Source organism: Nansenia antarctica (genome assembly GCF_963989245.1).
Source record: "Nansenia antarctica genome assembly, chromosome: 1".
Taxonomy (NCBI): domain Eukaryota; kingdom Metazoa; phylum Chordata; class Actinopteri; order Argentiniformes; family Microstomatidae; genus Nansenia; species Nansenia antarctica.
Window position 1 is genome coordinate 47,580,080 of NC_137674.1, and position 23,862 is coordinate 47,603,941.

At 46.8% G+C, this 23,862-nt stretch overlaps 1 protein-coding gene across 1 annotated transcript; it reads right to left on the reverse strand.

Moving 5' to 3' along the window:
- Window positions 1–1,645: 1,645 nt before the first annotated feature.
- Window positions 1,646–23,126, reverse strand: fbxo34 (F-box protein 34; the record flags this gene model as incomplete). Its single annotated transcript, XM_080523553.1, has 3 exons — window positions 23,067–23,126; window positions 10,278–10,418; window positions 1,646–3,968 (listed from the first exon to the last, which is right to left on the reverse strand). The coding sequence occupies exons 2-3, from the start codon at window positions 10,367–10,369 to the stop codon at window positions 1,646–1,648; spliced, it is 2,415 nt and encodes an 804-aa protein (XP_080379679.1). The 5' UTR covers window positions 10,370–10,418; window positions 23,067–23,126.
- Window positions 23,127–23,862: the final 736 nt, after the last annotated feature.

A 23,862-nucleotide genomic window follows, 5' to 3' on the forward strand; every position in this document is an offset into this window, starting at 1 on the left:
CATTAAGGCTAGAATCCCTCTGCATCCATCCCAGAGTCAAGAACAATCATACTTTATGTTACATAACATATACACTTCCTTTCAAGATATAGATATCCTGTTCCCAGCAGGGGATGCTGGTGGAGGTAGAAATCGTAGAATGGGCTCATTGTAATGCAATGAACGGAATAAGGAATGGTATCAAACATGCGTTTGATACCATTCCTTCTTCTGTTCCATGCATTACAATGAGCCCATTCTACGATGTCTACCTCCACCAACCTCCCCTGGTTCCCAGATATGCACAGGAGTTGGCTAAAGCACAGAGATCTGGGACCAAGCTAGCATACAGATAAGAGACAAAAAGGTAGAACAGTTAGAAAAACCTCAAAGAATGCAGTTTATTGAAGTAAAATGCCTTTACAGACAGAAAACAGCAGGGACAGTATACAACAAACCTTAAAAAAAACTGGGGCTAACTTTCCAAGTCGACCATTATTTTTCCATTGCAATCAATCCTGATATTCTTTTATCTCAAGCTGTCCAGTTGAAGTCTTGTAAAAGACACATTGACAGACACTGAGGTGAAGTTTTCCACTTAAATGTTTCCCAGCACTTAAATGAAAACACAGCATATAAAGCACTGCCAGTGGCGAAGCCTGTTTAGGTTACAGCGGTTATACAACCGGCCCCCATTGTAGAACATCAACACCCAATCCATAAATATATACATGACAGGGTAAAAATAAAGGTGTGTTTTATTTATTTTACCAAAGATAAATGCATTCAAGTCATATACTGGTGCTGTGATTCTGTCACCCTGTTTTGATATAGGACTCTGCACTATGTACAAATGTAAACACAAGTTCCAATCAAACCACCTAGCAAGCCACACCCCCATATACAAAGCCACACCCCCTCCATTGCAGACCCAGGAAGTAACACAGGGGAACTGGGATGTGGGTGGGGTTATTTTCACATTTCACTCTAAACGGGGGGCCTACAGCCAAGTATCCACTTAAACAAAGATGCTATCAGAGTAAATCACACTTGTTGGTGGGTACACTGCATAAAGCTGATGGGCTTTCCTTGACTGAAACAGCCATTCAATGTAAACGGATCAATGAATAAGGAAATATGGCCAAGGGATAAGTGAAGAGAAATCTTACTGAAGTATCACTCCTGTACTGTGGACAAATGCTGATGCTTTAACCAAAAACGTTGAAGCAAGTAAACACCCTGACGGAATTCTATGAGGATTTGAGAATTCTTCACGGGCTAAAGTGCTGACAATCTCAGAGGATCTGAGCTTGGGGTTGGGGTAGGAGACGGTGCGTCAGGGCAGGACAGGGGTGGCTGGGTAGAGGAGGGGGCAGGGAGTGGTAAAAGGGGGAAGAGAATCAGCAAATTCCTCATCATCAGTTTCAGCAACCATGTTGCACTCAGATTCCCCACAGGTAAATGCACATGCTCATATGGCAACACACACACACACACACACATTTTAATCATTTATTTATGTGTGTGTGTGTGTGTGTGTTGCCATATGACACGGGCTACACACACACACACGCACGCACACACACACTTACGCATACACAACACACATAGCCCTCATAGGCGAAAACAAAGCATACAGTAGTCCTCTCCTGTGTCCCCGGCACCACTAAGCCGCCTCCTCCTCAACCTCCCTGGGTTTCTTATAGATTGGCATGTTGATACTGTGGAAGGCGGGGACCCAGCAGTTGTCATGTAGACCCACGTTGCAGCCGGCCGTGTCTTTGTGGGAGCCGTGGCAACACATCCAGTAGCCGGGTCCGTAGGGCACACCCTGGCAGTAGGGCTTGTGGTGCCAGCGGCATAGCGACACGTCGCCGCGACAGTAGCGCCTCTTGCACTGCTTGCAGGGATCGTCCTTGTAACGTGGGTCGCAGACCCAGCGGGAGTCGGCTGGCCGCACCCCGTAGCCCTCGATGATAAACTTGAAGTAGAGGCAGGTGCACTTGAGGGCGGCCAGAGTCTGTGTGGGCAGCATGCTGAAGATCTTGACCATGATATGGTGGGGCAGGAAGGCCAGGTACTGCTGGGGCTCCAGGAGGAGCTGGATCTTGAAGCGCATCTCCAGGAACTCGTGGGACACCAGCCGGCGCAGGGGGAAAGGCACAGGCTCCCGGCTGAGAGCAACACTCCCCTCCTCCCTCTCTTCTTCTCTCTCCTCCTCCTCCTTCTCAACGTGCAAACGAGTTTCAAAGAGTAGAGAGGAGTCAGCAGCAGCAGAAGGCTCACAGAGGGCCTTGGAGAGGGAAGAGTCTCTGGTGGTGTCCTGGGGTACATGGGACTGGCCCTGGGCCTGGGCAGTGTGTGTGTGAGGGTGTGTGTGTTGCTCTGACACAGCGGGCTGGGAGGAAGAGTGTGAGAAGAACAGCATGCCTGGGAGAGGCTCCTCACACGGCCTGCTGCTTCCAGGGCTGGCCTGCTCACACCGGGGCTGGAGATCCTGTACTACCTCTACAATACTGTCCTCTAGCTGACCTGGGCCTAGTGCCTTCTCCTCTGATTCTCTGGCCTGGATGGAAGCTCCACACCCAGACTCCAAGCTGTGAGTGGACAGGGCAGGTTCTGAGGAGGGGGAGGAAGAGGCCCACTCACAGGGGGAGCTGCAGGATTTGTCTGTGAGGCTAGCAGGGCCTTCTGAGGGACTGGCTGGGATGGCAGGCACACTGGGGATCTCCTCCAGCCTGTTCTCAGGCTCTGTCGGGTCAGGTGGCGGTTGGGCAGCGGCAGAACAGGTGTCCGCCCCAGCTAACAGCACCCGACCCACATTCCTCCTCAGGCTGTTGTTGCGAGACAGATCCCCTCCTTCCCTTGAGCTCTGCCTCTTCAGGCACTCGGACTCCAGCTTGGCCACCATGTCTAGAACCCTCACACTCTCGCCCTCCTCGTCCGACCGACCGTCTGGGCTATCCAGGCCCGGTGCTGGAGGGTTTCCCAGGGATAGGGCAAGGGGCAGGGACAGCCCTTTAGATAAGGTGATGCTAGTGGAGCTACGCAGGGAGACGGGTTTAGAGTCTATTGTTGTGTCCGTGGCCCTCTGCTCTAGGAAGGCCACCATCTCTACCACCGATAGGACCTTTCCTTCCTCCTCACCCCCCTCTACCTTGCAGCTCTGCTCCACTGTCACCCCACACGGTGGGACTCTGGGAGCCGGGCTGAGGGGTATCGATGTTGGGTTGTCCTCAGGGGGCCTGGGGCTCTCTGGCTCGGGGGGTCTCTGTTTACTGTCCTGGTGGGGCCCAGACCTCCGCCTTCTCTTGGCCACCAAACCATCACTCTTCTCCCAGCAACCTTTGGCCTTCATGGACACGGTCCGCACCGCATTGGGGTTTTCCTCCACATCCGGTGTTGATGGCCTTTCCCCGTCGCTGCTGCTGTCGGTGCGGTTGCGCTGCTGGGAGGCGAAGATAGCGATCTTCTCCTTGGTGTTGCCGGGCTTGATGACGGCCCAGATGTCCAGGGGACCCTCCCCATCCTCGGCCTGGTAGAGGCTGAGCTGGGCCTCGTTCTCCGAACCTGTGGAGGCCAGGAGCACCAGGGAGCTAGTGAAGGTGGCCTGGCCTGGGGGACCGGAGCCTGATCCTGGGGGGGCCTTTGTGATATTACGGGTCCAGGTACTGTGGAAGTCTCCAGTCAGCCTGGAAGTATGTCCATTGCTATTACTGTTGGTGTTGTTGTTGGTGGTGCTGCTGTCACAGCAGAGGGTATTGGTGGAGATGACACTGAGGGGGTACCGGCCGCTGCCTAGGCCGTTGTTCGACGAGCCCAGGCGTGTCGGACGGACCCCCCACTCTGTCCGCAGCGCCCCCTGTTGGCTGAGGCTGAAGTTGACGCTGACGTGCAGGCCTCTCTGGTTGTCTTGGCTGGGCGCCAGGCGAAGCTCGCTCTTCTGGAGCAGCTGTTTGGGGTATGGCTTGAGGTGCATGGCTGCAGACCTACAGAGAGGAGAGAGACAGAGAGGGTTTGTTACATGCAGGTGAGAGGTGACAGTGTAAACAGGTTCAGTGTGTGGGTGGAGGGGGAGAGAGATATAGGGAGGCAAGAGGAGAGAAGAGAGCACACAAGTTGGATAGACAAAGACATAGAACATCTATATTCAACAAAGTACAGAACTACAGAATCATTACTACTAGGGATGCACGATATTATCGGCACCGATATTTATCGGCCCGATAATGGGAAATTAATGTTATTAAATATTTATCGGTTTTATAAAATGTTAGCCGATATAGAGCCGATAATATGAAGCCGGAAATATTTCTGCTTCCGGTTTCCGCGCTCATGCTGCTGCGCCTGCGTACAGCCACGCAGTGTATAGACGAGAGCGAAACATGTCTTCCCCGGTGTGGACATTCTTTAGAGTTTCTGAGGCAGATAGTGCAGGTTCAGCGTTTGCAATTTGCAACACATGTTCGACAAAAAAAAGCTTTACCCAAGCCGCCGCTATTTTGCAGACGTGTGCCTGCCTGCTTTTGTTTTCATAAAAGGAGGCCAGATCTTGGCTAAAAAAAGCATTGTGCACTGTCTATAACAGATTCTGTTTGTTAGAGGAAATAATAAATGAACATTTGAAGAGTCAGAAGTGTTCTCTTTGTTGTGTTAACACTAGTGATGTAAGTTAGATTTGGTGAGATCACTATGGAATATTAAATCATCAATCTTTGCTCGCCTTTCTTACCTTCAGGCATGAACTACAGGTTATCAACTGTGAAATTATATCTGTTCTCATATCGGTTCTCATATCGGTTATCGGCCACGAGAAGCGGGTAAACATCGGTGTCGGTTGGAAAAAAATGCATATCTTGCATCCCTAATTACTACAGTAATCACAACCCTTTATATTCTAGTGGAGCTCTTACCATGTAACAGGAGTATTTGAAGGATTAGAAGACTAGGCTAGGTGAGCTCTAGCTGTCTGTACTCTGCAGATGGAGGGCTAGGCTAGCTCTAGCTGTCTGTACTCTGCAGATGGGGGGCTAGGCTAGCTCTAGCTGTCTGTACTCTGCAGATGGGGGGCTAGGCTAGCTCTAGCTGTCTGTACTCTGCAGATGGGGGGCTAGGCTAGCTCTAGCTGTCTGTACTCTGCAGATGGAGGGCTAGGCTAGCTCTAGCTGTCTGTACTCTGCAGATGGAGGGCTAGGCTAGCTCTAGCTGTCTGTACTCTGCAGATGGGGGGCTAGGCTAGCTCTAGCTGTACTCTGCAGATGGAGGGGAGGGCTTGAGGAACAGCAGGGCTGTGGTCTTGGCACCCAGAGGCAGAGGAGGCCAGGGGAACGTTTACATCTTTTCCTCTGGCTGAAAGCTCCCTTAGGAAAACACATGAACACAGTTGAAAAGTGCTGGGTTTGGAGACTAGCTACCTCAGCTCAGATTAGGGGTGGATTTAGTGTCGAGTGTGCACTATTAGCTATCTTGTGTAGCTTATCTATTGGTTCTTTTTTCCCCCAAAGGTCAGAGGAACTTCTTAAATGTCACAGAACCAGGTTGACAGGCGACTCTTTGTTTTGATTAACCCCTCCCAGGGCCCTGTTTGCCTGCTATAAAGTCCTTTCTTCCTGCCTTCATTGAGGTAGCCCATCTAATCTTACATGATTGGAGTGGTCAAAGCAACCTCTCCCCTGCAATGCTTTCAACAATCACATCAGATCAGAGATTACTTCAAGGCAGGGAAGAAGGAAGGACGCATTGAGAGAGTAATCAAACAAGTTCTACAGTTTATGGAAATGTGAGGGTGTGTCACACCCGAACATGATCACTGGCCCTGCTGTTCCCCCAGCTCCCACCCTCTTCTGTCAAACACTAGGCCGGCTGTTCCCCCTGACTCCCACCCTCCCTCCTCTGACATAATGGGAGCAAAGCTGCTGAAGATCAGACACAGCTGGGCCGTTACACAAGCTCTCAGCTGACCGAGTCACACACGCACACACACACACACAGACACACACACACACACACCCACACAAACGTTCGCTCACAAACACACACAGTCACGCACGCACACTGTCGCACGATCTCACACCCCACACACACACATGGCGGCAGCCGCACAGACACAGACCTAGCCCTCAGCTCACAGGCACAAGTGCATATAAGGCATTCTTCACTGCAGCCCTGGAGCTCTGATAATGGGGGACAGGGGGTGATGCGGGTGCAGCTCACGTGACCAAATCAGGGATGGCATGCAGGGAGGTGTGTGTGTGTGCGTGTGTCGGTGTTAAGAGTGCGACAAGGGGACTGCAATGGAAAGGCACTGTTTTTTAGGGGTGGGGTTGTATGGCTTCATCTACTCATTGGCTAGCTGGAGTGTGTCCGTGTGAAGCCCGGAGCCAAGTAGAGAACTGCAGTTGTTGTGTCCTTGAAAAGCCTGCAGCCCCTGCCTCTCCCTCTCTTCGTGTTTTCACTCCTCTATGGAGACCAGTGAGAGGAATTTATCTGTCAGGTTAGTGTCAGATTGCTTAGCTATCGCTGTGGACTCGGGGGCACCGCACACGCACACCATCATGTATCCATGGGAGCAGGTACACTTGCCCTTCTTGGCATCAGACCCATGTAATTTCCTGGTTTCAACGACACCTTGGCACATGCTCAATAGGCGCTACTCTTTGAGATTGTTTCATCTGGGGCCTGTTCAAGACGGGGGGTTAAGGATTGTTTCATTTGGGAACTGTCCAAGATGTTGCACCGTTACAAAACATTCAGATTGACATTAACTGTGTAGAACAGGTATGACACTCTATTCAGACATGCCAGACACATGTCAGTACTCCACATCATATTCCTTATCTGCAACGTCATGAACTATTCACCTCACTAATCACTGCTGGTCTCCATGTCCCTTACCACACACAAAGAAGAGCCCAGTTAAAGAACGTAATCATTACCATAAATCTATCTAGGAGCTCCGGGAAGGAACAGGCTTTGTGTACTCTGGCTGGTAGTTAGCCATTAGCGCTAGACAAGATGTCAACAAAAGGTACAAAAAGCCAGTGGAGGCAGAAATCAGAGGACAGGCTCATTGCAATGCATGGAATGGATTGAGGAATGGTATCAAACACGTGTTTTGAGATACCATTCCTCATTCCATGCATTACAATGAGCCCATCCTCTGACTTCTACCTCCACCAGCCTCCCCGGGTGCACCCTGACTGGAGGTTAGCCATTAGCTCAAGATGTCTAACAGCTTAAGTGTGTTCCGTTGACATCACTGGTGTCATGAGCCATTTTGTCCATCAGGCACTAAACAGCAGAGTTCCAGGAACAGAAAGTGATGCCTGGCCTGGACAGGAGCCAGCTCTGGGGACACTACTGTGTGTGTGTGTGTGTGTGTGTGTGTGTGTGTGTGTGTGTGTGTGTGTGTGTGTGTGTGTGTGTGTGTGTGTACTGCACAGGTGAGGTGAGCATACAGAGCTGACAACACCCCCTGCTCTAGGGACATCTATCTGTGTTCTCCACAATATATTTCTATCTTGTAGTTTAGATACTACGGTACTGGAGATGAACATGTCTTTCTTCAGGTCATCTGTGCACAGGTCTCTCAGTGCTGACAAGATGGCGGCCGTGAGGCTCGCCCCGGAACAAGCTCTGCTTCCGTGTCTCGCACTCTTGTTTATGTTATATGTCGAAAATGTGTCTTGTCTGATCGTGTACACCCGATGGGAGCTACTATCCCTCAGACATAGTCCGATTCAAGCCTTGGATTATTTCTCAACGTTACCGGTGGCTATACTGGCTACAAACAACACCTGGCTACCCAACCCCCAGGAGGCAAAAACCGGGCAGGAGAAGGCGATGTGCCGGGGTGCTCTCCAGGTTCAGGAAGCGCCCGCTCCGACCACCACTACCGGCTCTGCTTTTGTCTAACGTCAGATCCCTCAGAAACAAAACCGGCTAACTATTTCTGCTAACCCAAACCAGCAAGGATTACAAGGACTGCTCTGCCATCTGCCTGACCGAGACTTGGCTAGACGACACCGTGCCGGACCAAGCTGTAACCCCGCCTGGTTACTCTCTTCACCGCGCCGACAGGTCAGCCAAGCCCTCTACAAAAACCAAAGGTGGTGGTATCTGTTTTATGGTCAATCAACGCTGGTGTACAAATACTACAATGCTTAGCAATTTTTGCTCCCCCCACCTTGAATTCATCAGTATTAAATGCAGACCATCATATCTTCCCAGAGAGTTCTCCTCAGTTGTTATGGTCGGGGTGTACATCCCACCGTCGGCTAATGCTAACACAGCAATCACAGATCTAGCCACCTACATCTCCTCTGTGGAAAACTCTAATCCCGAGTCTACACCAACCACCTGATATCCCTCCACAGCTCAGTCACCATTCTGAAATATGCAAATGACAACCATAATCGGACTCATAAACAATAATAATGAAGACTGTTATCGCGAGCAGATAGCACTTGGTGCCTCAACAACAACCTCCAGCTCAACTCATCAAAGACACAAACTCATCGTAGACTTCAGGCACAGCCCCCCCCCCCAAAAAAAACATCAACATCTTTGGAGAACCCATAACCATAACGGATTCTTTCAAATTTCTTGGCACTCACATCAGTAACTCCCTCAAATGGAACACCAACACAGACTTCATCACCAAAAAAGCCCACCAACGACTATTCTTTCTCAGACAGCTCAAAAGTAAAACAAAACCTCCTCCTTCAGTTCTACACTACCATCATTGAGAGCATACTCACCTCATCCATCACAGTTTGGTACGGCAGCTCGGACAGTAAATAAATAAATAAAAAATACAGCGAATAGTAAGGAAATCATCTAAGATCATCGGCACCCCTCTCCCATCAGTTGAATCAAACGCACCACAAATAGAGCACATAAAATTATCTCTGACCACTCCCACCCTGCTCACCACCTGTTTCAACTGTTGCCCTCTGGACGGCTCTACCGATCCCTGGCCACCAAAACATCCCGTTTCAAAAACCGTTTTTTCCCCTCTGCTATAAGGACTCTCAACACCTGACTCACTGCACTAACCCTGCCAGATGTACTGCACTTTTACATTGTAAATATTGATTATGTCTTGTCTTGTGGTTATGTGTGTACATGTCCAAGTGATAGTTATGTGCAATGTGTGTATGTTTGACACTGCTGTATTGAGCTTTTCCACCTGTACCGAAAACAAATTCCACCGACCTAGGTCGTGTGGTCATTAAACATTAAACGATTCGTTCATTCATTCATTCATTCATTCATCTGAAGGTTCAGTAACGTTGCAGACTCCTGTACAGGTCCCACCCCCCCTCAGTGTTACAACAGTTACTCACCATTACACCACCCTTCCGAGCAGCAACCCCCCCCACCGCAGCCCCTCCACCACCCATTGTAAGCTCAGTAAGCTCAGACTTTCCCCCCCTGTGCCAAAACCAACATCAGAGCTAATAGCAGTTTAACAGGGAGAAGTACAACTAGCATTATGTAAAATCAAAACAAGCCGGACCTGGAGCACAGAGAGACACGACAGACGGGTGATTCATACAGTTCCGTAGGGCTCTGATGGGGTGAGCTCATCGCTCATACCCAACCCAGCTCCGATTTAACTACATCTCTCTCACTCTTTTTTCTCTCTTTTCCCCCTTCTCCTCTCCCCCCTTTCTCAAGTCCACGATGTCTCGTCCTGCCCCGTAGGGGGGAAAGCCTGCCAGGGAACAGGTCCAACTCCTCTTAAGTCAGGGATGATGTCATTGGAGCAGAGCAATCACTGAGAGCTCTGTTGAGGTGTAATTAGGCTATGGTGGTGCAACATTCTGATGTTCCTCTTCCTGGAGTAGAGGGGTCCGAGCATAGTGTGTGTGTGTGTGTGTGTGTGTGTGTGTGTGTGTACTGCACGGGTCTCCACATGTGGTTCTCTACAGCTTGGCATAAACAAACAGGCCGTCATTGTAAAGACATGAGGAGATCGGGGAGGGAGGGAGTAAAAGGAAGGGGAGGGAGGGAGGAAAGGGGGGATAGCGTACCAATAAATGTGTTTTGCAACTTTGGGAAAGTCAAGAGCTAGTCATACCGGATACTCCCACCATTCAAACAACCATCTACCTGCTGTCTGCTATCCCAGGGAACAGCACAGTCTGGTTCAGTGTGGGTGGATCCAATCGACCCCTAACAAATTGTGAACCCACCCCACCCATTTGAACCATTTGGAATTCAGTATTCTAATGCAATATACAAGTCACCTGAACGGTGCAGGTGCCATTGGGGGAGGGGGGGGCGTGGCTTACCTCCAGACTGACTGCCGGTTGGATGGTGGTTTCCTAGGTTTCCTGTGAGAGGCGGCTCTGCAGCAACTCATAGGTTGACATTTCTCAGGCATTCATTCAGCTCTCCATCTGATGACCTCACTGCTCTGGGCCACACCCACACTACAGGGAAACATAAGAGACACAACACACAGTTCACAACAAGGCCACCTCACACACAGAGAACATGTGTTTATGTTTAGCTAATCACATCTGAAACCCAGTGACATAAAGAGGACATGCTGGTGACCGGGGAGGTAGAAATCAGAGGACAGGCTCATTGTAATGCTGGAATGGAATATACAATATCATATCATATCATTCCTTATGCCATGCAATACAATGAGCCCGCTTTCTACCTCCACCAGCCTCCCCTCGTGTTTCAGCCTCCCCCCCCGCCACCCCAAGGTGGCACAGTTTTGCTCAAGCCCAGCACTGACACACGTGTCACATACTACTAGTCAAGGACCTGATCATTGAGTAGTTGACTCAGGTTTGCTCCAGCTGGAACACAATGTGCCACCCTTGGTAGGTACCGAGGACCAGAGTAGAGAAACACTGGTCTAGACCACCTCAGACACAGAACATGTGTGTTTATGCTGTTCCAATACCCCAATTCAATTATCCAACCAGTGAGTCACGGGCAACTCACCAGCGATTGAAGTGAATCGCACCGTTAACAATGTTTTGACGGGGAGCCAAGCCAAACAGGCCTAAACAAGCCGCTCTATGGGAGATTGAGATTGACAGACTTGGCAGAAATAATGTTGAACTGCTGTAGAAAGACATTGTTCAGTAGGTTCAGGAGTTTCAGTACAGTAGCCTAGGCCTACATGTTGTGATGGTGAATAGTAACTTAGGGCAAGAGAGAGAGTAGGGAGGGGTTCGATTGGTCATTCGCTGGCGCCCAAAAAGATTCAAATAGGTAGGCTAAAAATCGACGATTGGGAAAAAGACCACTTTCCATTAAACTTTCAGTGGCACAACTGAAGCAAGCCACTTGTTGGTGAGATCTCATGCGTGTCATTTCATCCAACAGAAGCAGACCCGGCTCTTTCATTCCCCCACTGTCACCGTCAAATCTCTCCTGGTGGGCTGGTTAAGCATGAGCTCTGCAGCCATAATAGAAAACTACTACTAACTATTGAAATTGTTCTGTTGAAATTATGCAGCACGGTATGGGGTCAATGACTCAACCAGGGTTTCCGTTAACCGGTAATTACCGGTCTTTGTCCGATAAAGTCCGACATATTTAAACCTCTTCGGTCAAAATGTCCGGTGAAAATAACCGCTAAACCCAGTAGCCCATTCGGCGGTAACCCGCCCCATCTGGCAACCCTGTCTCTCAACGGCACGAGTAGTTTAGTCAGTTCATTTAGTTTGATCTAGTCTAAATAAAACCACTGCAGTGACTAGGGATGCTCCGATTTATCGGCCACCGATTTAAATCGGCCGATTTCACTCCAAATGACTCGATCGGTGATCGGCAAAAATGGCCGATCGCAAAAACCGATTTTTTATTTATTTATTTATTTATTTATTTCTGGGGAAGACAGATAACTGAACAGAAAACATAGGAGGACGTAACAGTATGTAAACCATGAAGGCCACGTTTATGATGTCTTTTATACAGCCATATCGACTGACTTGGGCTTCAGGCCCTAACTGGGTGATAGGCCAGACTTTTACTATGCCATAAAAATGGGTCTGCGTTTGCTTGGTGCCTAATGGATCAAAACTTTTGTCTAAAAAGCAAAAAATATGTAGGCTATCCAGTCAGTAGGCCTACAGTTATGTATTTTTTTTAAAATCGGTATCGGTATCGGTTGATCTTGAGGAAAAAAATCGGTGATCGGTATCGGCCCCAAAAATCCAGATCGGAGCATCCCTAGCAGTGACCGGAGTCAAGGTTATTGTTCTGCGTGTTTTGGATGTGCTAGAGCACAGTGAATGACCACCGAGGGCCGTGAGATGCGGCTAGTAAAGGACGCTAGCGGCCATCTCAACCCCGTTCATTGATTGAGCCTGCCGTGCCCGTTCCAGCCCTGAGTCGGGAGAAGTACTACGGGAGTAGTGCGCTACTATCAACAGCCTGGGCTACTGGTACCATTAATTAGGATTGATTAGATTAGGTTGACAATACCACACTACATTTGAGTTTAGAGATATCAATGTTATATATTTGTGTATGTTTTATCTTTATGTATTAAATGTTATAATTGTTCCTTGAGACCTGTCTTCCCCCCACTCAGTTATTCAGTCGGTGTCTTTCATTTAAGTTCAATTTAGTCTATCTATAGTGTTAGAGTTTAATTTGTGCCACTAAGTTGAAATAGTCCACGGGTGTGTATCCCCCCCGATACATCCTCCTTATTCTCATACTCCCGAGTCCGAGTAAGTGTGATTTGACAGGCAGCTAGACTTAATGCCTTCCCAATCAGCGAGACGTGGTTATAGAAATTACGTTGTTTTATTGATAAAAAGGGTAAAACTGGAAAGAGAATATAGAAAACGTACATTACTGTCGTGAAACTATTTAACACACTTCAGTTAACGTAATGTGGAGTCCGTTCATTGATCGATCGATGCAGTCCGTTCAAATAGCCATCAAAAGCTAAACTAGGCATACTTAAAATTACCAATTACATACTCAAATCCCATTAATGCAATTGAAATAAACATCTTAAAGTAGCCTACAGTCGTAATTCAAAGTAGCAAAGGTGACTAGGTAGGCTGCCCAGTGTGGCGCGCGTGCATGCCATAGTAGCGCATGCGAATCATGAAAGCCTATATAGTTCGCGATCTAATCGTATCGGATGAGAATTTAAATAGACATTAAATGGCATAGGCCTATATAGGCTACACAACAGCTAATCACCGCGACAAACACCTATATTATATTCTAATATGATGACCGGAATTTCTCCCGTTTGTCCGACACATTGAAATCTTCCCGGACACGTTGACCGGCACCAAATTGTTCTAACGGAAACCCTGGACTCAACCCTTGCAACTATCAATTAACTGATTATCAAAAACATGAGTCAGACCCACCCCTATTGGATCTTACGCAAGCTTAAACTGGAACTTTCCTTTTAACAATAGCCTATACAGGCAAAACAAAAACCAGAGCAGACAAAGTTGGTTTTGTTTTCACGTGGTAAACCACCTTCCCCTTTCAATACCCTTCTTTCATATCCCCTTCTCTGATGTGCAATCTGTACATCTGGCAGACGGCCCCAAGACAAATACTACTGTACCACATGTAGAAACATTCCTATCGATACCCAATTATCACTGACTTGGAACAACCTGACTCAACAACTTGAATCAACCACAAACAAACAAAGACAGGCTATTATATCAAATCCTTGTTCTCCCCCCCCTCAACTTCCAAGTCAGATGGGATTCAATGAGTTTCCAATGTTCAGCTGCAGAGACGAGATGACTGATAACACAAAAGGCTAAAATTAGACCTGCCTGGCCCTGAAGTAAACTCTCTAGCTTTGACCAATCACAAGAAAGCACATGAAAGGGGCTACACAGGCAGTATGTAGTAAGGAAGCAGGCTACATCTAAAGTAGGGGTGGGCATCATTGATCGATGATCGATCAATTGATCGATAAGGTCTTGGTCGATCACAAAATATTTTGCTCGATAATCGTTAATATATATATATATTTTTAAAAATAATAATAATAATAATGGAAATTAGTTTGTCCACGTTATGTGTGAGAAATGAACTTTGCATTTGCCTTCGCATTGAATTTCGCAACGCAGTACGGCATGACGGAAGTTCCCGTACGTTAGTGTAACCTGACCTCCAGTAATAGGTGCACGATCTCCACTACTTCCTGAAAGGCACCTTGCATGTTTAATTGATTAATCAGCTGTGCGGTAAACTGTTGGAACACACACTGCTTGGAAAATGGCGAAGCGAGCGAAACGAAGCTTGGTGTGGGAGCATTTTGATCTGAAAGGCGACCTTGTTCATTGCAAACACTGCGCAGTGACCTATAAATATAATACGACGACGACCCCAATGAAATACCACCTGCGGCTGGCCTAACTGTCACCAGATTGCGTTCGTCTCTCACCCCTGAACATGTTAACATGATCATCTTTTTGAACAAGAACCAGTAGGCCTGCCGCCTACAGTCTCTCGCTGGAGTTTAAATTTAAGTTAAGCTGGACGCTCTTAAGGACACTAACGTTTTCAGTCATCCTCCTATTTGTGAGTAACTGTTTTTTTACTGCTCCTATGGTGAGTTACTTGTTTTCTATATTTTTATTTATAATGTAAAATGTGTTTTTAAGTTAAACAATTTAGGCTACTCACTGCCTTGTTTAAGAGGATTGTTATCTGACTGTAGTGTCTAGTTAATGTGAATGAATGAGTGTGCATTGTGCAATTCTGCAATAGCAACACAAATAAAGTTTTTTCCCCAAGGAAAACATGCTTGTTATTTCTGCCCTGTTTTTTTGTTGTTTTTTTTATGAAAAAAAAGCTTATTGATTAATCGATAATTGATCGTTAATTCTTACGATTATCGGAAAAAAAATGTTGATCGTTTGCCCAGCCCTAATCTAAAGACTTCACAAAACGATTGAAACCCGTCCAAAGTAGGGTTGGGTATCGTTTGGGTTTTATCCGATACAGGTGCCAAACCGATACTTTTAAAACGGTACCGAAATCGATACTTTTGATGCTTAAAAATATTAATAATAAAAAAAGAAATATATATATATAGTAGGCTAGTGTTCCCCCTAGGTTTGCCTTGGGGGGGTGGCATGGACACACGCACACACGGACACACACGGACACACACGGACACACACACACACACACAGTACAGTACAGTACAGTAGCTTCACAGTGAGCCAACAACAGAAGAGTGAGATGGAAACATGGACATGCTCCTTCCTCTGTCCTCATTGGCCGGTCGGGGGAAAACAAGAGCCCAGTTTGTTTTCAAAGAGATATGTCAGCCATGAAGACCAGATAAGCCTGAACAAAAGCTGCTTTGGGAACAGTGGCCAAGGGACTGGGATTGTGTGTGTGTGTGTGTGTGTGTGTGCGTGTGTGTTACCATCACTTGGCTCTAAAGAATGGACAGTCACGGACAGCACACTCTGGTACTGGCATAATGTAATCACCCTACCAGACTAATTATGGAAAAGGGTGATTCCAATCCTAAATGTTATGTTACACTCGAGGTACTTGAGTGCACAGAGCGGTAGTGTTGGTAATTCTGACAACAGAGCAATTGAATCTGAATCTCTTAATGCATAATCTATAGATTATATACAATGTACGCACAGGCCGAGCTAGTTAATCAATTTGCGATGCGGTACAGACGGTAGACAATTACCTTTTCTATTGGCCGATACGTAGGCTAAATCAGTCACCAGGACAGATACCTGCAGGGAGGTCAGACTAGACAGCCCTTGCAGGAGATAAGGGACTATATCGTAGTGGTTCTCTGGCCCTGCACATCTCCGATAGTGAGTGTAGTCTGAGGCTTATCTTCCTGATGTAAAAGCATTGGGAAAGGTAACACACAGACACACAGACACACAGACACGCAGACACAGGCGTAGGCCTTCTGCTACTCTTCAACAGCAGTTGGTCTCTGCAATGCCAAGTATTAGAAACTGGCTTGACTGACTGCATATCTAACCACCACGTACAAAGGGCCGATCCTGACAGAACACAGAATATTAATATGACCTCGTTTCCAGAGACATGGAATCCCTTGCTGCACATCCCAAGAACAATCGAGGACAAAAGTGGGTGGGAGCACTACCCGACAAACTTCAAATGTGTCCTCATTTTAGTTTTTCATGGTTATTTTCCTCAAAGCTACTGAAAATGATAATGAACAGAAATATGGGCTGAATCAATGAACTTCATAACAGCTCAAACCAAAATATGATGAAAGTGCTATTGTTATTTTATCTACACTATTAGTTCGAATCCAGCCCTGCTCATCCAGACTCAAGCTGCAGCTTCAATCAAAACGAAACCAAATTCTATCAGTCTACAAGAACTGCTGGTATAAGACAGAAACACATCATACAACCTCTTGAGTTCCTGAGAGAAAGGGAGAGAGACAGCGAGAGAGCGAGACTTACATGGTTCCTTCACATTCTTCTGCAGAGGCGTTTTCTCCTTAGATTCCTGACAAGAAGGACTCAATGTTACACTGTTGCCCATTGTGGGCTGCCCGCGGCATCTGAAGCAGAGTCAGTGGGTGGTTGTGTGCAGGCAGGGGAGTGGAATGGATAGTAAAGTGCACCACTTGAATCCTGTCTCTCATTCTCTCTCTCTCTCATTCTCCCTCCCTCCCTCCCTCCCTCCCTCCCTGCCTGCCTGCCCATACGTACAGCACGTGGTTAGACTGGTTGGACTGACAGACACCGTGAGAGCTTCCCCTCAACAGCTGCCATTGGCCACCGGGCCCCACTGTGTCTCCCCTTACAGACACGTGTGGGGCTGCCGGGGGGGAAATAAACACTGGGGAAGTCTTGTGACGAGCCAATGGGAAGCCTGAACTCTCTCGTGTCTATATATGGCAGATAATCAATAGTTTTGGAATGCCTGTCAAGGCGAGTGGGCCCTCGGTCTGCTGATTATGTTAGCTGGTAGGTGTCAGACTCTGCCTCCCCACTCAACAACATGCACACTTGTACACAGCCTGGTACACAGACACTTGTAAACACATTGAGCCTACTGAGTCTTGTGTGCGCACGCACGCATGCACACACACCAAGGTTCAGTCCCATGACTAGTAGAGGAAGGCAAACAGGACACCCTGAATGACACCGAGGTGTGCAGAGCAGCATATCCAACGTCAACTCAGCTGCAACTCCTCCAAAAAACGTCTTCTATTTAGAACACCAGAATCTCTGCAGCATTCCAGAATCTCTGCATTATTCTAGAATCTACACAGCATTCTAGAATCTCTAAAGTACAGCAGCAGAATCTCTGCAGCAGGTTCCTTATTGGGCACACGGCTGTCCTGTTCTTTCACAAGGCACTTCCTCTACCTGACTTTTACTCAGGGTTTCCATCCAAACACAATAGCGCTTCCACACAGTCTAGTCGGTAGAGGAGGGGTGGAGCCGCTGCTGCAGTTCTCAGACAATGCCCGTTCCAAGCACTCATGGACAACAAGTGCTATAAGTGCAACGAAGACCAGCTGCTGTTCATAGCTTTTAACAAGTTGATCTGAATGTACAGTTCAGAAGAGAACAGAACATCCAAAAACCTAGTAAAACATCCTGCTATAAATCAGGACAGACAAGGGAGCCGTTTTCAAGGGAGCCGTTTTAATAGGTTCTGGACCACGTCTGCAAAACCTGCTTTCCTGTTCTCAACATCGTTACCACAACACCTCATAACAATGCTGTCCATGAGCTTCACGCGTTTCACACAGGGCGTACGGGGCCAAAGCACACAGCATCCTCACCACACTGGCATCCACAGACCAGGCAGGCCGTGTATACACTGGCCCGAAGCTCTAGTCAGACCCAGCAGAGTGACAACTATGCTCTCAACATTCCACGCACACATGCTGTGCAAGCTGAGCCCAGGAGCGAATCTGTACTTTAGCTACATAATGCATGCATCATGGTATGACACCCAATCACACGACAGCTTAGTCATAGGACTCTTAGTTAGACACATATCTGGAGCTAGGCTTCTCCAGCATCATAAACCATGATGCAACCACATGACTGACAATAGCCGCCTACTATCCAACGCGTCAGCATCGTGAAACACAGATTTGGAGATTATGATGATCTCTCTCCACCTCTCTGATCTCTCATGACACAAACACTAACAAACCACTTCCCTTACTTGTAAACTACTGTGGTTCAGAAGCCAACAGGTTTCTAATATGATAAGACTAAGACCTTCACACACAAAAAACACAGCTCACTCCTTTACACATAATTCCCTAGCATCAATAACAACCAATCTGCAAGCCAAGCACACTGACCGAGGGCCTCTTCTTACCCAACAAGGCACGTCCTGAATTCCACACTCCCACTGAGAAGTTCCCACCTATCAAGTAATTGCTTTCAGGGGGCTGTGAAGAGCTAGAGAGGATGAGTGCTTGCTTGCAGGCAGGGGAGGCTCAATGTGGTCCAATCGGCTGTGCCAAACGAAGCACCAAGCTACTGCCTCCCCCTGACCCCACTAGACACCAGGAATAGCAACAAGCAGCACAGGAGTCACTCCCTCACACACACCACACCACACACACAGCCCACCCGGTGTGTCACGAGCCCCCAGCCGTTCTACCCATTGGAGAGGAGTACTAGTAGAAACCCAGCCAGCACAACACATGCTTGAGTGGAGGGAGACAGACAGACAGACAGACAGACCTACAAGACAGAAGACCTTAAACCTGTTGAGTTACGTCAAGACTGGGCCACTTTCTTTCCTCCTCCCCCCCCCCCACACAACCCCAAACAACCTTCCCTGTTCTTTTACCAAGCAAATTCCTTCCCATTGGGCCTTTTCAGGCGTACATCGACCGTTCAAAGCTTTTTACTAAAGCCTTTCTTCTCTTACAGTAGACAGACATCCCACTACTCCATACAATCTGTAGTCTGTAGCCTATGCCTCCTGTCCCCAAACACAGGCATTTACTAGGCCCATCTCTTTGTGAGGACGACGTGTAACATGGAATCACAATTGCCTCCCATTCAGTTAAGTATTCCCAAAAATGAATCTATGTAAAGAAGAGAGAGTCATGTTGGAATGCACTGAACCCTAAAGGGGACAAAGAGCATGCAGGAGCCTGCACGCACATAGGTCTAGGCCTATACAGTACGCTAAAACCCATCTCAATGCAAAGAGAATGAGTATTAGGCTTACATGAACTAGCTTTTGACGTGATGATCAAAAAAGGTCTTAGGCTAACAGCTGGGCCATGATTCACACAGCTTGGAGATTCATAATCAATGAACGTATTAATCACATTCACATAATTAGGCCAAATGTTATGGTCAAATGGAAAGTAGGCTACACCTCAGCTTAGCATGTTCTCCAGGGTGACTTATTGGGGCTCAGAGGGAGGAAGGCCAGCCGACACAGCAGCGAGAGGGAGACAGCAGGATTAAAAAGGCACTTATCTGAAAGACAAAGGCCTGTCACAACCTGTTGCACTCGCCTCCTCTCCTCTCCCACTACAATTTCTCTTCAAAGGGCAATCAAAAGCTTGTTCTGCCTGGTAGGAAACACAGTATGCGTCACAGCGAGAGGTGGTCCCTATCTAGGCACTGATCTGTAGTCAGTTTCTCTCTATCTTAGCCTACTGGCTCAGGTTAGGATTTGGGGGGGACGGGACGTAATCTGATCCTAGATCAGCCACAGCGCCTCGGGGCAACTTCACAATGGAAACACCTTCTGCGTTGAACACATCTCTGCTGCTATACAGCTCCTTTTACAGACTAGCCCAACAGGTTTCTGACACTCCTGGGCTGTCAGACAGGACTGCCTTGGTTGGACAGATCACACACTCTAACAGGTGTTGAAACGAACTCACAGGACCATTAGGACAACTGCACTTGACTACGCAGAGGGCCTTTCATCAATTGTTCATAACAAGCAAAGCCACAAGCAAAGCCTCCACCCAAAAGAGGCCATCTCTTCCAGACTTGATTGATGAAAGGGGGATTCTTACCCCCAGGAAACAAACAAACCTATGCACTGCATGCCTCTACACATGGCAACTATTGCTTAATGCCAATATCGGTTGAGCTTATTTAAAATCTTTAATATTTCTGGTCAACCTTTCTTGAACATACTGAAGCGCACAGCGCTAGCTTTATTTCCATGATGCGCTAAGCAGTTCATCACAAAACCAGATCGTCGATGCAGCCGTGTCATGTGATAACAATGATAACACATGAGATAGCCTCATTAGCATAAACTGGACGATCAGCCTAGTGTTTTACTGACTATGGCCTTAAAGGAGCAAGGCGTGAGTTTGTCGGAAATCTGCCACCACAGCAGAATTCTGTTCAAAGTTCTAAACACCAACATCCTCCCCAATAATGACCATTGTAATGATGACCACAACATCCACCACCCGAAATTGACGTGCAGTGTCAGATATCTGTGGTGTTTCTGCATGCGCAAACACAATTCGAAGAGGTAGACACCAGAGGTGAGCCCTCTCCCCTAGAACATCCCTGGCAGTAACATGTATGCAAACCCAGTGTCAGATAGGACACTACATTTTAGAAAGCACGTTTTCCAGAGCAAAACAGCATTCGTAAATTAAATATTTAATCTCATCGCCCAATCACTACAGAATACACTAAGAAGCTTTTAGAAAGCTTCTGAATATTACATAGTGGACCTTTAACAGTAGTTTGGAGGTGATATGAAGTAGGCCTAGTGCTGTTAAACATTTAATCCAATGGAGACAACATCCACCCTAAAACATCTGTTCCAATGCCATGGGAGCGCCAAAACCCTACTCTGAACAATGATGACATCACCACCACCGTGATATAATACCCAGCCAATCAAAACCCTACTCTGAACAATGATGACATCACCACCACTGTGATATTATACCAAGCCAATCAACTGACTCAAGACCACTATGTGGTGAGGAGACTAGTGAGCACCGGAGTAAACAACTGAAGAAAGAGAGGGTGGTTTTCACTGTTTCATCTAATGGCGAGAAAAGTATAACATTAGTGAAGAAGAAAAGAGTGCCAATTCTGCTCAACTTAGCTTACTGGGTACTGTCCATCCAACCTAGTTTGAACATAGCTGGTGCCAACACTGAACTAACAGCCTGGACTGCAGTGAACCAGCATTAGGCCTACTAATAGGTTGCTCTGACACTGGACATCCTACTTCCCACAAAATACAAAGAATCCATTAGCCTCTTGAAGACAATTGACTTGTTAATCACAGGCCAAGAGTTCAAAGTTTGCCTAAACAGCATTATTTGCAAGACAAACATAGTATAATCATGTGTGCAATATAACCTTTAGCCTCCAACGACAACAACAAGAAGTAACTGTTTACCCTACTTCCTCAAAAACATCTGCCATCTTAAACCGCTCACTCAAGTTTAATGGGAAGTGCCGAACTTAAAAGCAAGAAGAAACCAAGGTGATTCACCCCTATTACACAGGACAAAGACGCTCATTAAACACATAGGCCTAGATTATTGAGTTTCTGTTCTTTGATCTGCCCTGCCTTAACAATAGAGACAGAAAGTACCCAAATATGAATCCTTGGAAAACACTAAATTATATCAAACTACTAGTCTAATGCTAGGCCTACTTTAAATATCAAATCATAATCATCAGTGTGGTGTTCACTGTGTTGAATAAGGGAGGAGAATGCAAGAAAATCATGGACACCTCTGTTATGCTGGTGGAGCTAAGGACATGACTGCAGTTTCAAGTCCCATGGGTCCTATTCTAGGCCTACTTTCAACAATCATTACGTTATCAACAAGGCACGTGGCTAGGCCTACATTGTGTGTTGCAGTGGAGGCTGGAGGAGGTAGAAATCAGAGAACAGCCTCATTGTAATGCATAGCATTCCTCATTCCACTCATTACAATGAGCCCGTCCTCCGAGTTTTACCTCCACTAGCCTCCACTGATGTGTCGAATGAATAAGGTTGTTCATGGATACCGAGGTAGCTGTCTGTTATGGTGCTGGGAGCTAAGGACAGGACTGCAGTTCCCCAGTCCCATGAGTCCTGTCCTGTCCTTCAACTGACTTTCTCTGTTCATGCAGCATCCAGCCAGCTTTGACAGCTGCTGAAATCCAGAGAACAAGTTAAAATAGACAACATAACCCACCTAATACACATTGCTAGTTAACTTATTAATACATTAAGAGGATATTTACTGGCTATAGACGACATCAGCATAGCTAGAGGCCTACAATCTCTTTAAATGAGATGGCTTGTGTGAGCTAACCCTCAATTTTAGATAGTGACATTGAGGCCTATTCAGACATGCATTTGATGAAATCATAATTATACCACCCAGTACTTCATGATTTGCTACTCTGCACTGATAACCAAGACTAAAATTGTCTTGTGATACGTATTGTTTGGGAACTAACCTGCCAAATTGTTAACAATTTAGAAGATAACTAGCTAATTAAGTTGACAGCGATCGAGATTTACATATAGGTTAATTACTAGCTGGCAAGCTGGATAAACCATAATGGCATATGCACCAGCTGGCAAATGTTAGCTTGAATAGAAAAGGCCTTCCCCATCCATGTACAGGCACGCAACGTCAAGGCTAACTCAACTGTCCACCATGCATGACACATATGGAGCTAAATATTTCCATTCACTAACACTTTATTTGAAAAATGCACATGAAATACTGAGTGGTCTGAGAGTGTGTTGTCCCCACCGACGCACATACTTTCCAGGCCATTTAGCTGCTTGCAACAAGCAAACTGTAAAAGTTATAATCAACATTTAGACAACTAGCTGGCTACATGCTGCATGCATTCAAAGTAATGTAATGGCTGGCTACATAGCTAGCGCTTAGCTGACTAGTGAGTTCCGCTCAGCATTCGGTGCACGGGTGCGCGCTGGCACAACAAACAAGTACCTGTCAATTAAACTGTCAGTTACATTATTATCACACGAAAGAAACATGTATCGTTTCAGTCAATGTAAACTAGCCAGCATATTGCCAAAAGTAGCAGCTTTACCCAGGCATAGACACGTACAGAGCACTAGACATCCAAGCTGACCTGCCTGGGCGAAAACTCGGAGATAACTCGGTCTCCAATCCGCTGGCTGAAGAAACAAAAAAACACTTCCAATAAGAAGCAGCGCCGTCTCAGCTATTCATCCAAATCCTTCAAAGAAACTTCCATCGTTCCTAAAGTGATATGATGTCGATATGTGTTATTACATGAGTCAAACTGTGGTCCTTTCGAGGACGAATTCGTGCTGCTTTCTCGCCGCGAAGCTGTCCTGCCGCTACCGCTGACGTCCACTGCTTGTTAGAACGCGCCGCGCGGCGTTCTGACGTTTTCAAACAATAACGGGAACGCGTCCGCAAATGCGCGCGCGAAAGAGGCAGGGACATACTGTACTACATGCATAAATAAGCTAATTAACACCGAGCGCCAATTATGTTTGCCTATTGATTAAACAGTAACCTTTTATGAACTACCTCTGATTAATTCAATGAGCCATAATGAGATTGAATTGCCCATCTGTTACAAATGGTGTGGCAACAAATACCGTTGATCATCACTTTGTGACATTAACATTTTTACACAAAACAAATGACAATGATAGCACTGGTCGTTGTTCTACCTGCTGACTCAACCAGGTATGCAATTTTAAATAATTAAAAACGTTTAGTTTAAATCCCACTAAACTTTATTAAGTTCACAGCAGTTTATACCTGGCTACCTGCACAGAGCAGTGTTTGAATAATTAACCACAGCTGTCTTCAGTTTCCATGAAGACTCCCTAGTCAGTTTCCATCATTAAAAATGTATCACTGACCTGCCTTGGACACTTAGGTGTCCCTTT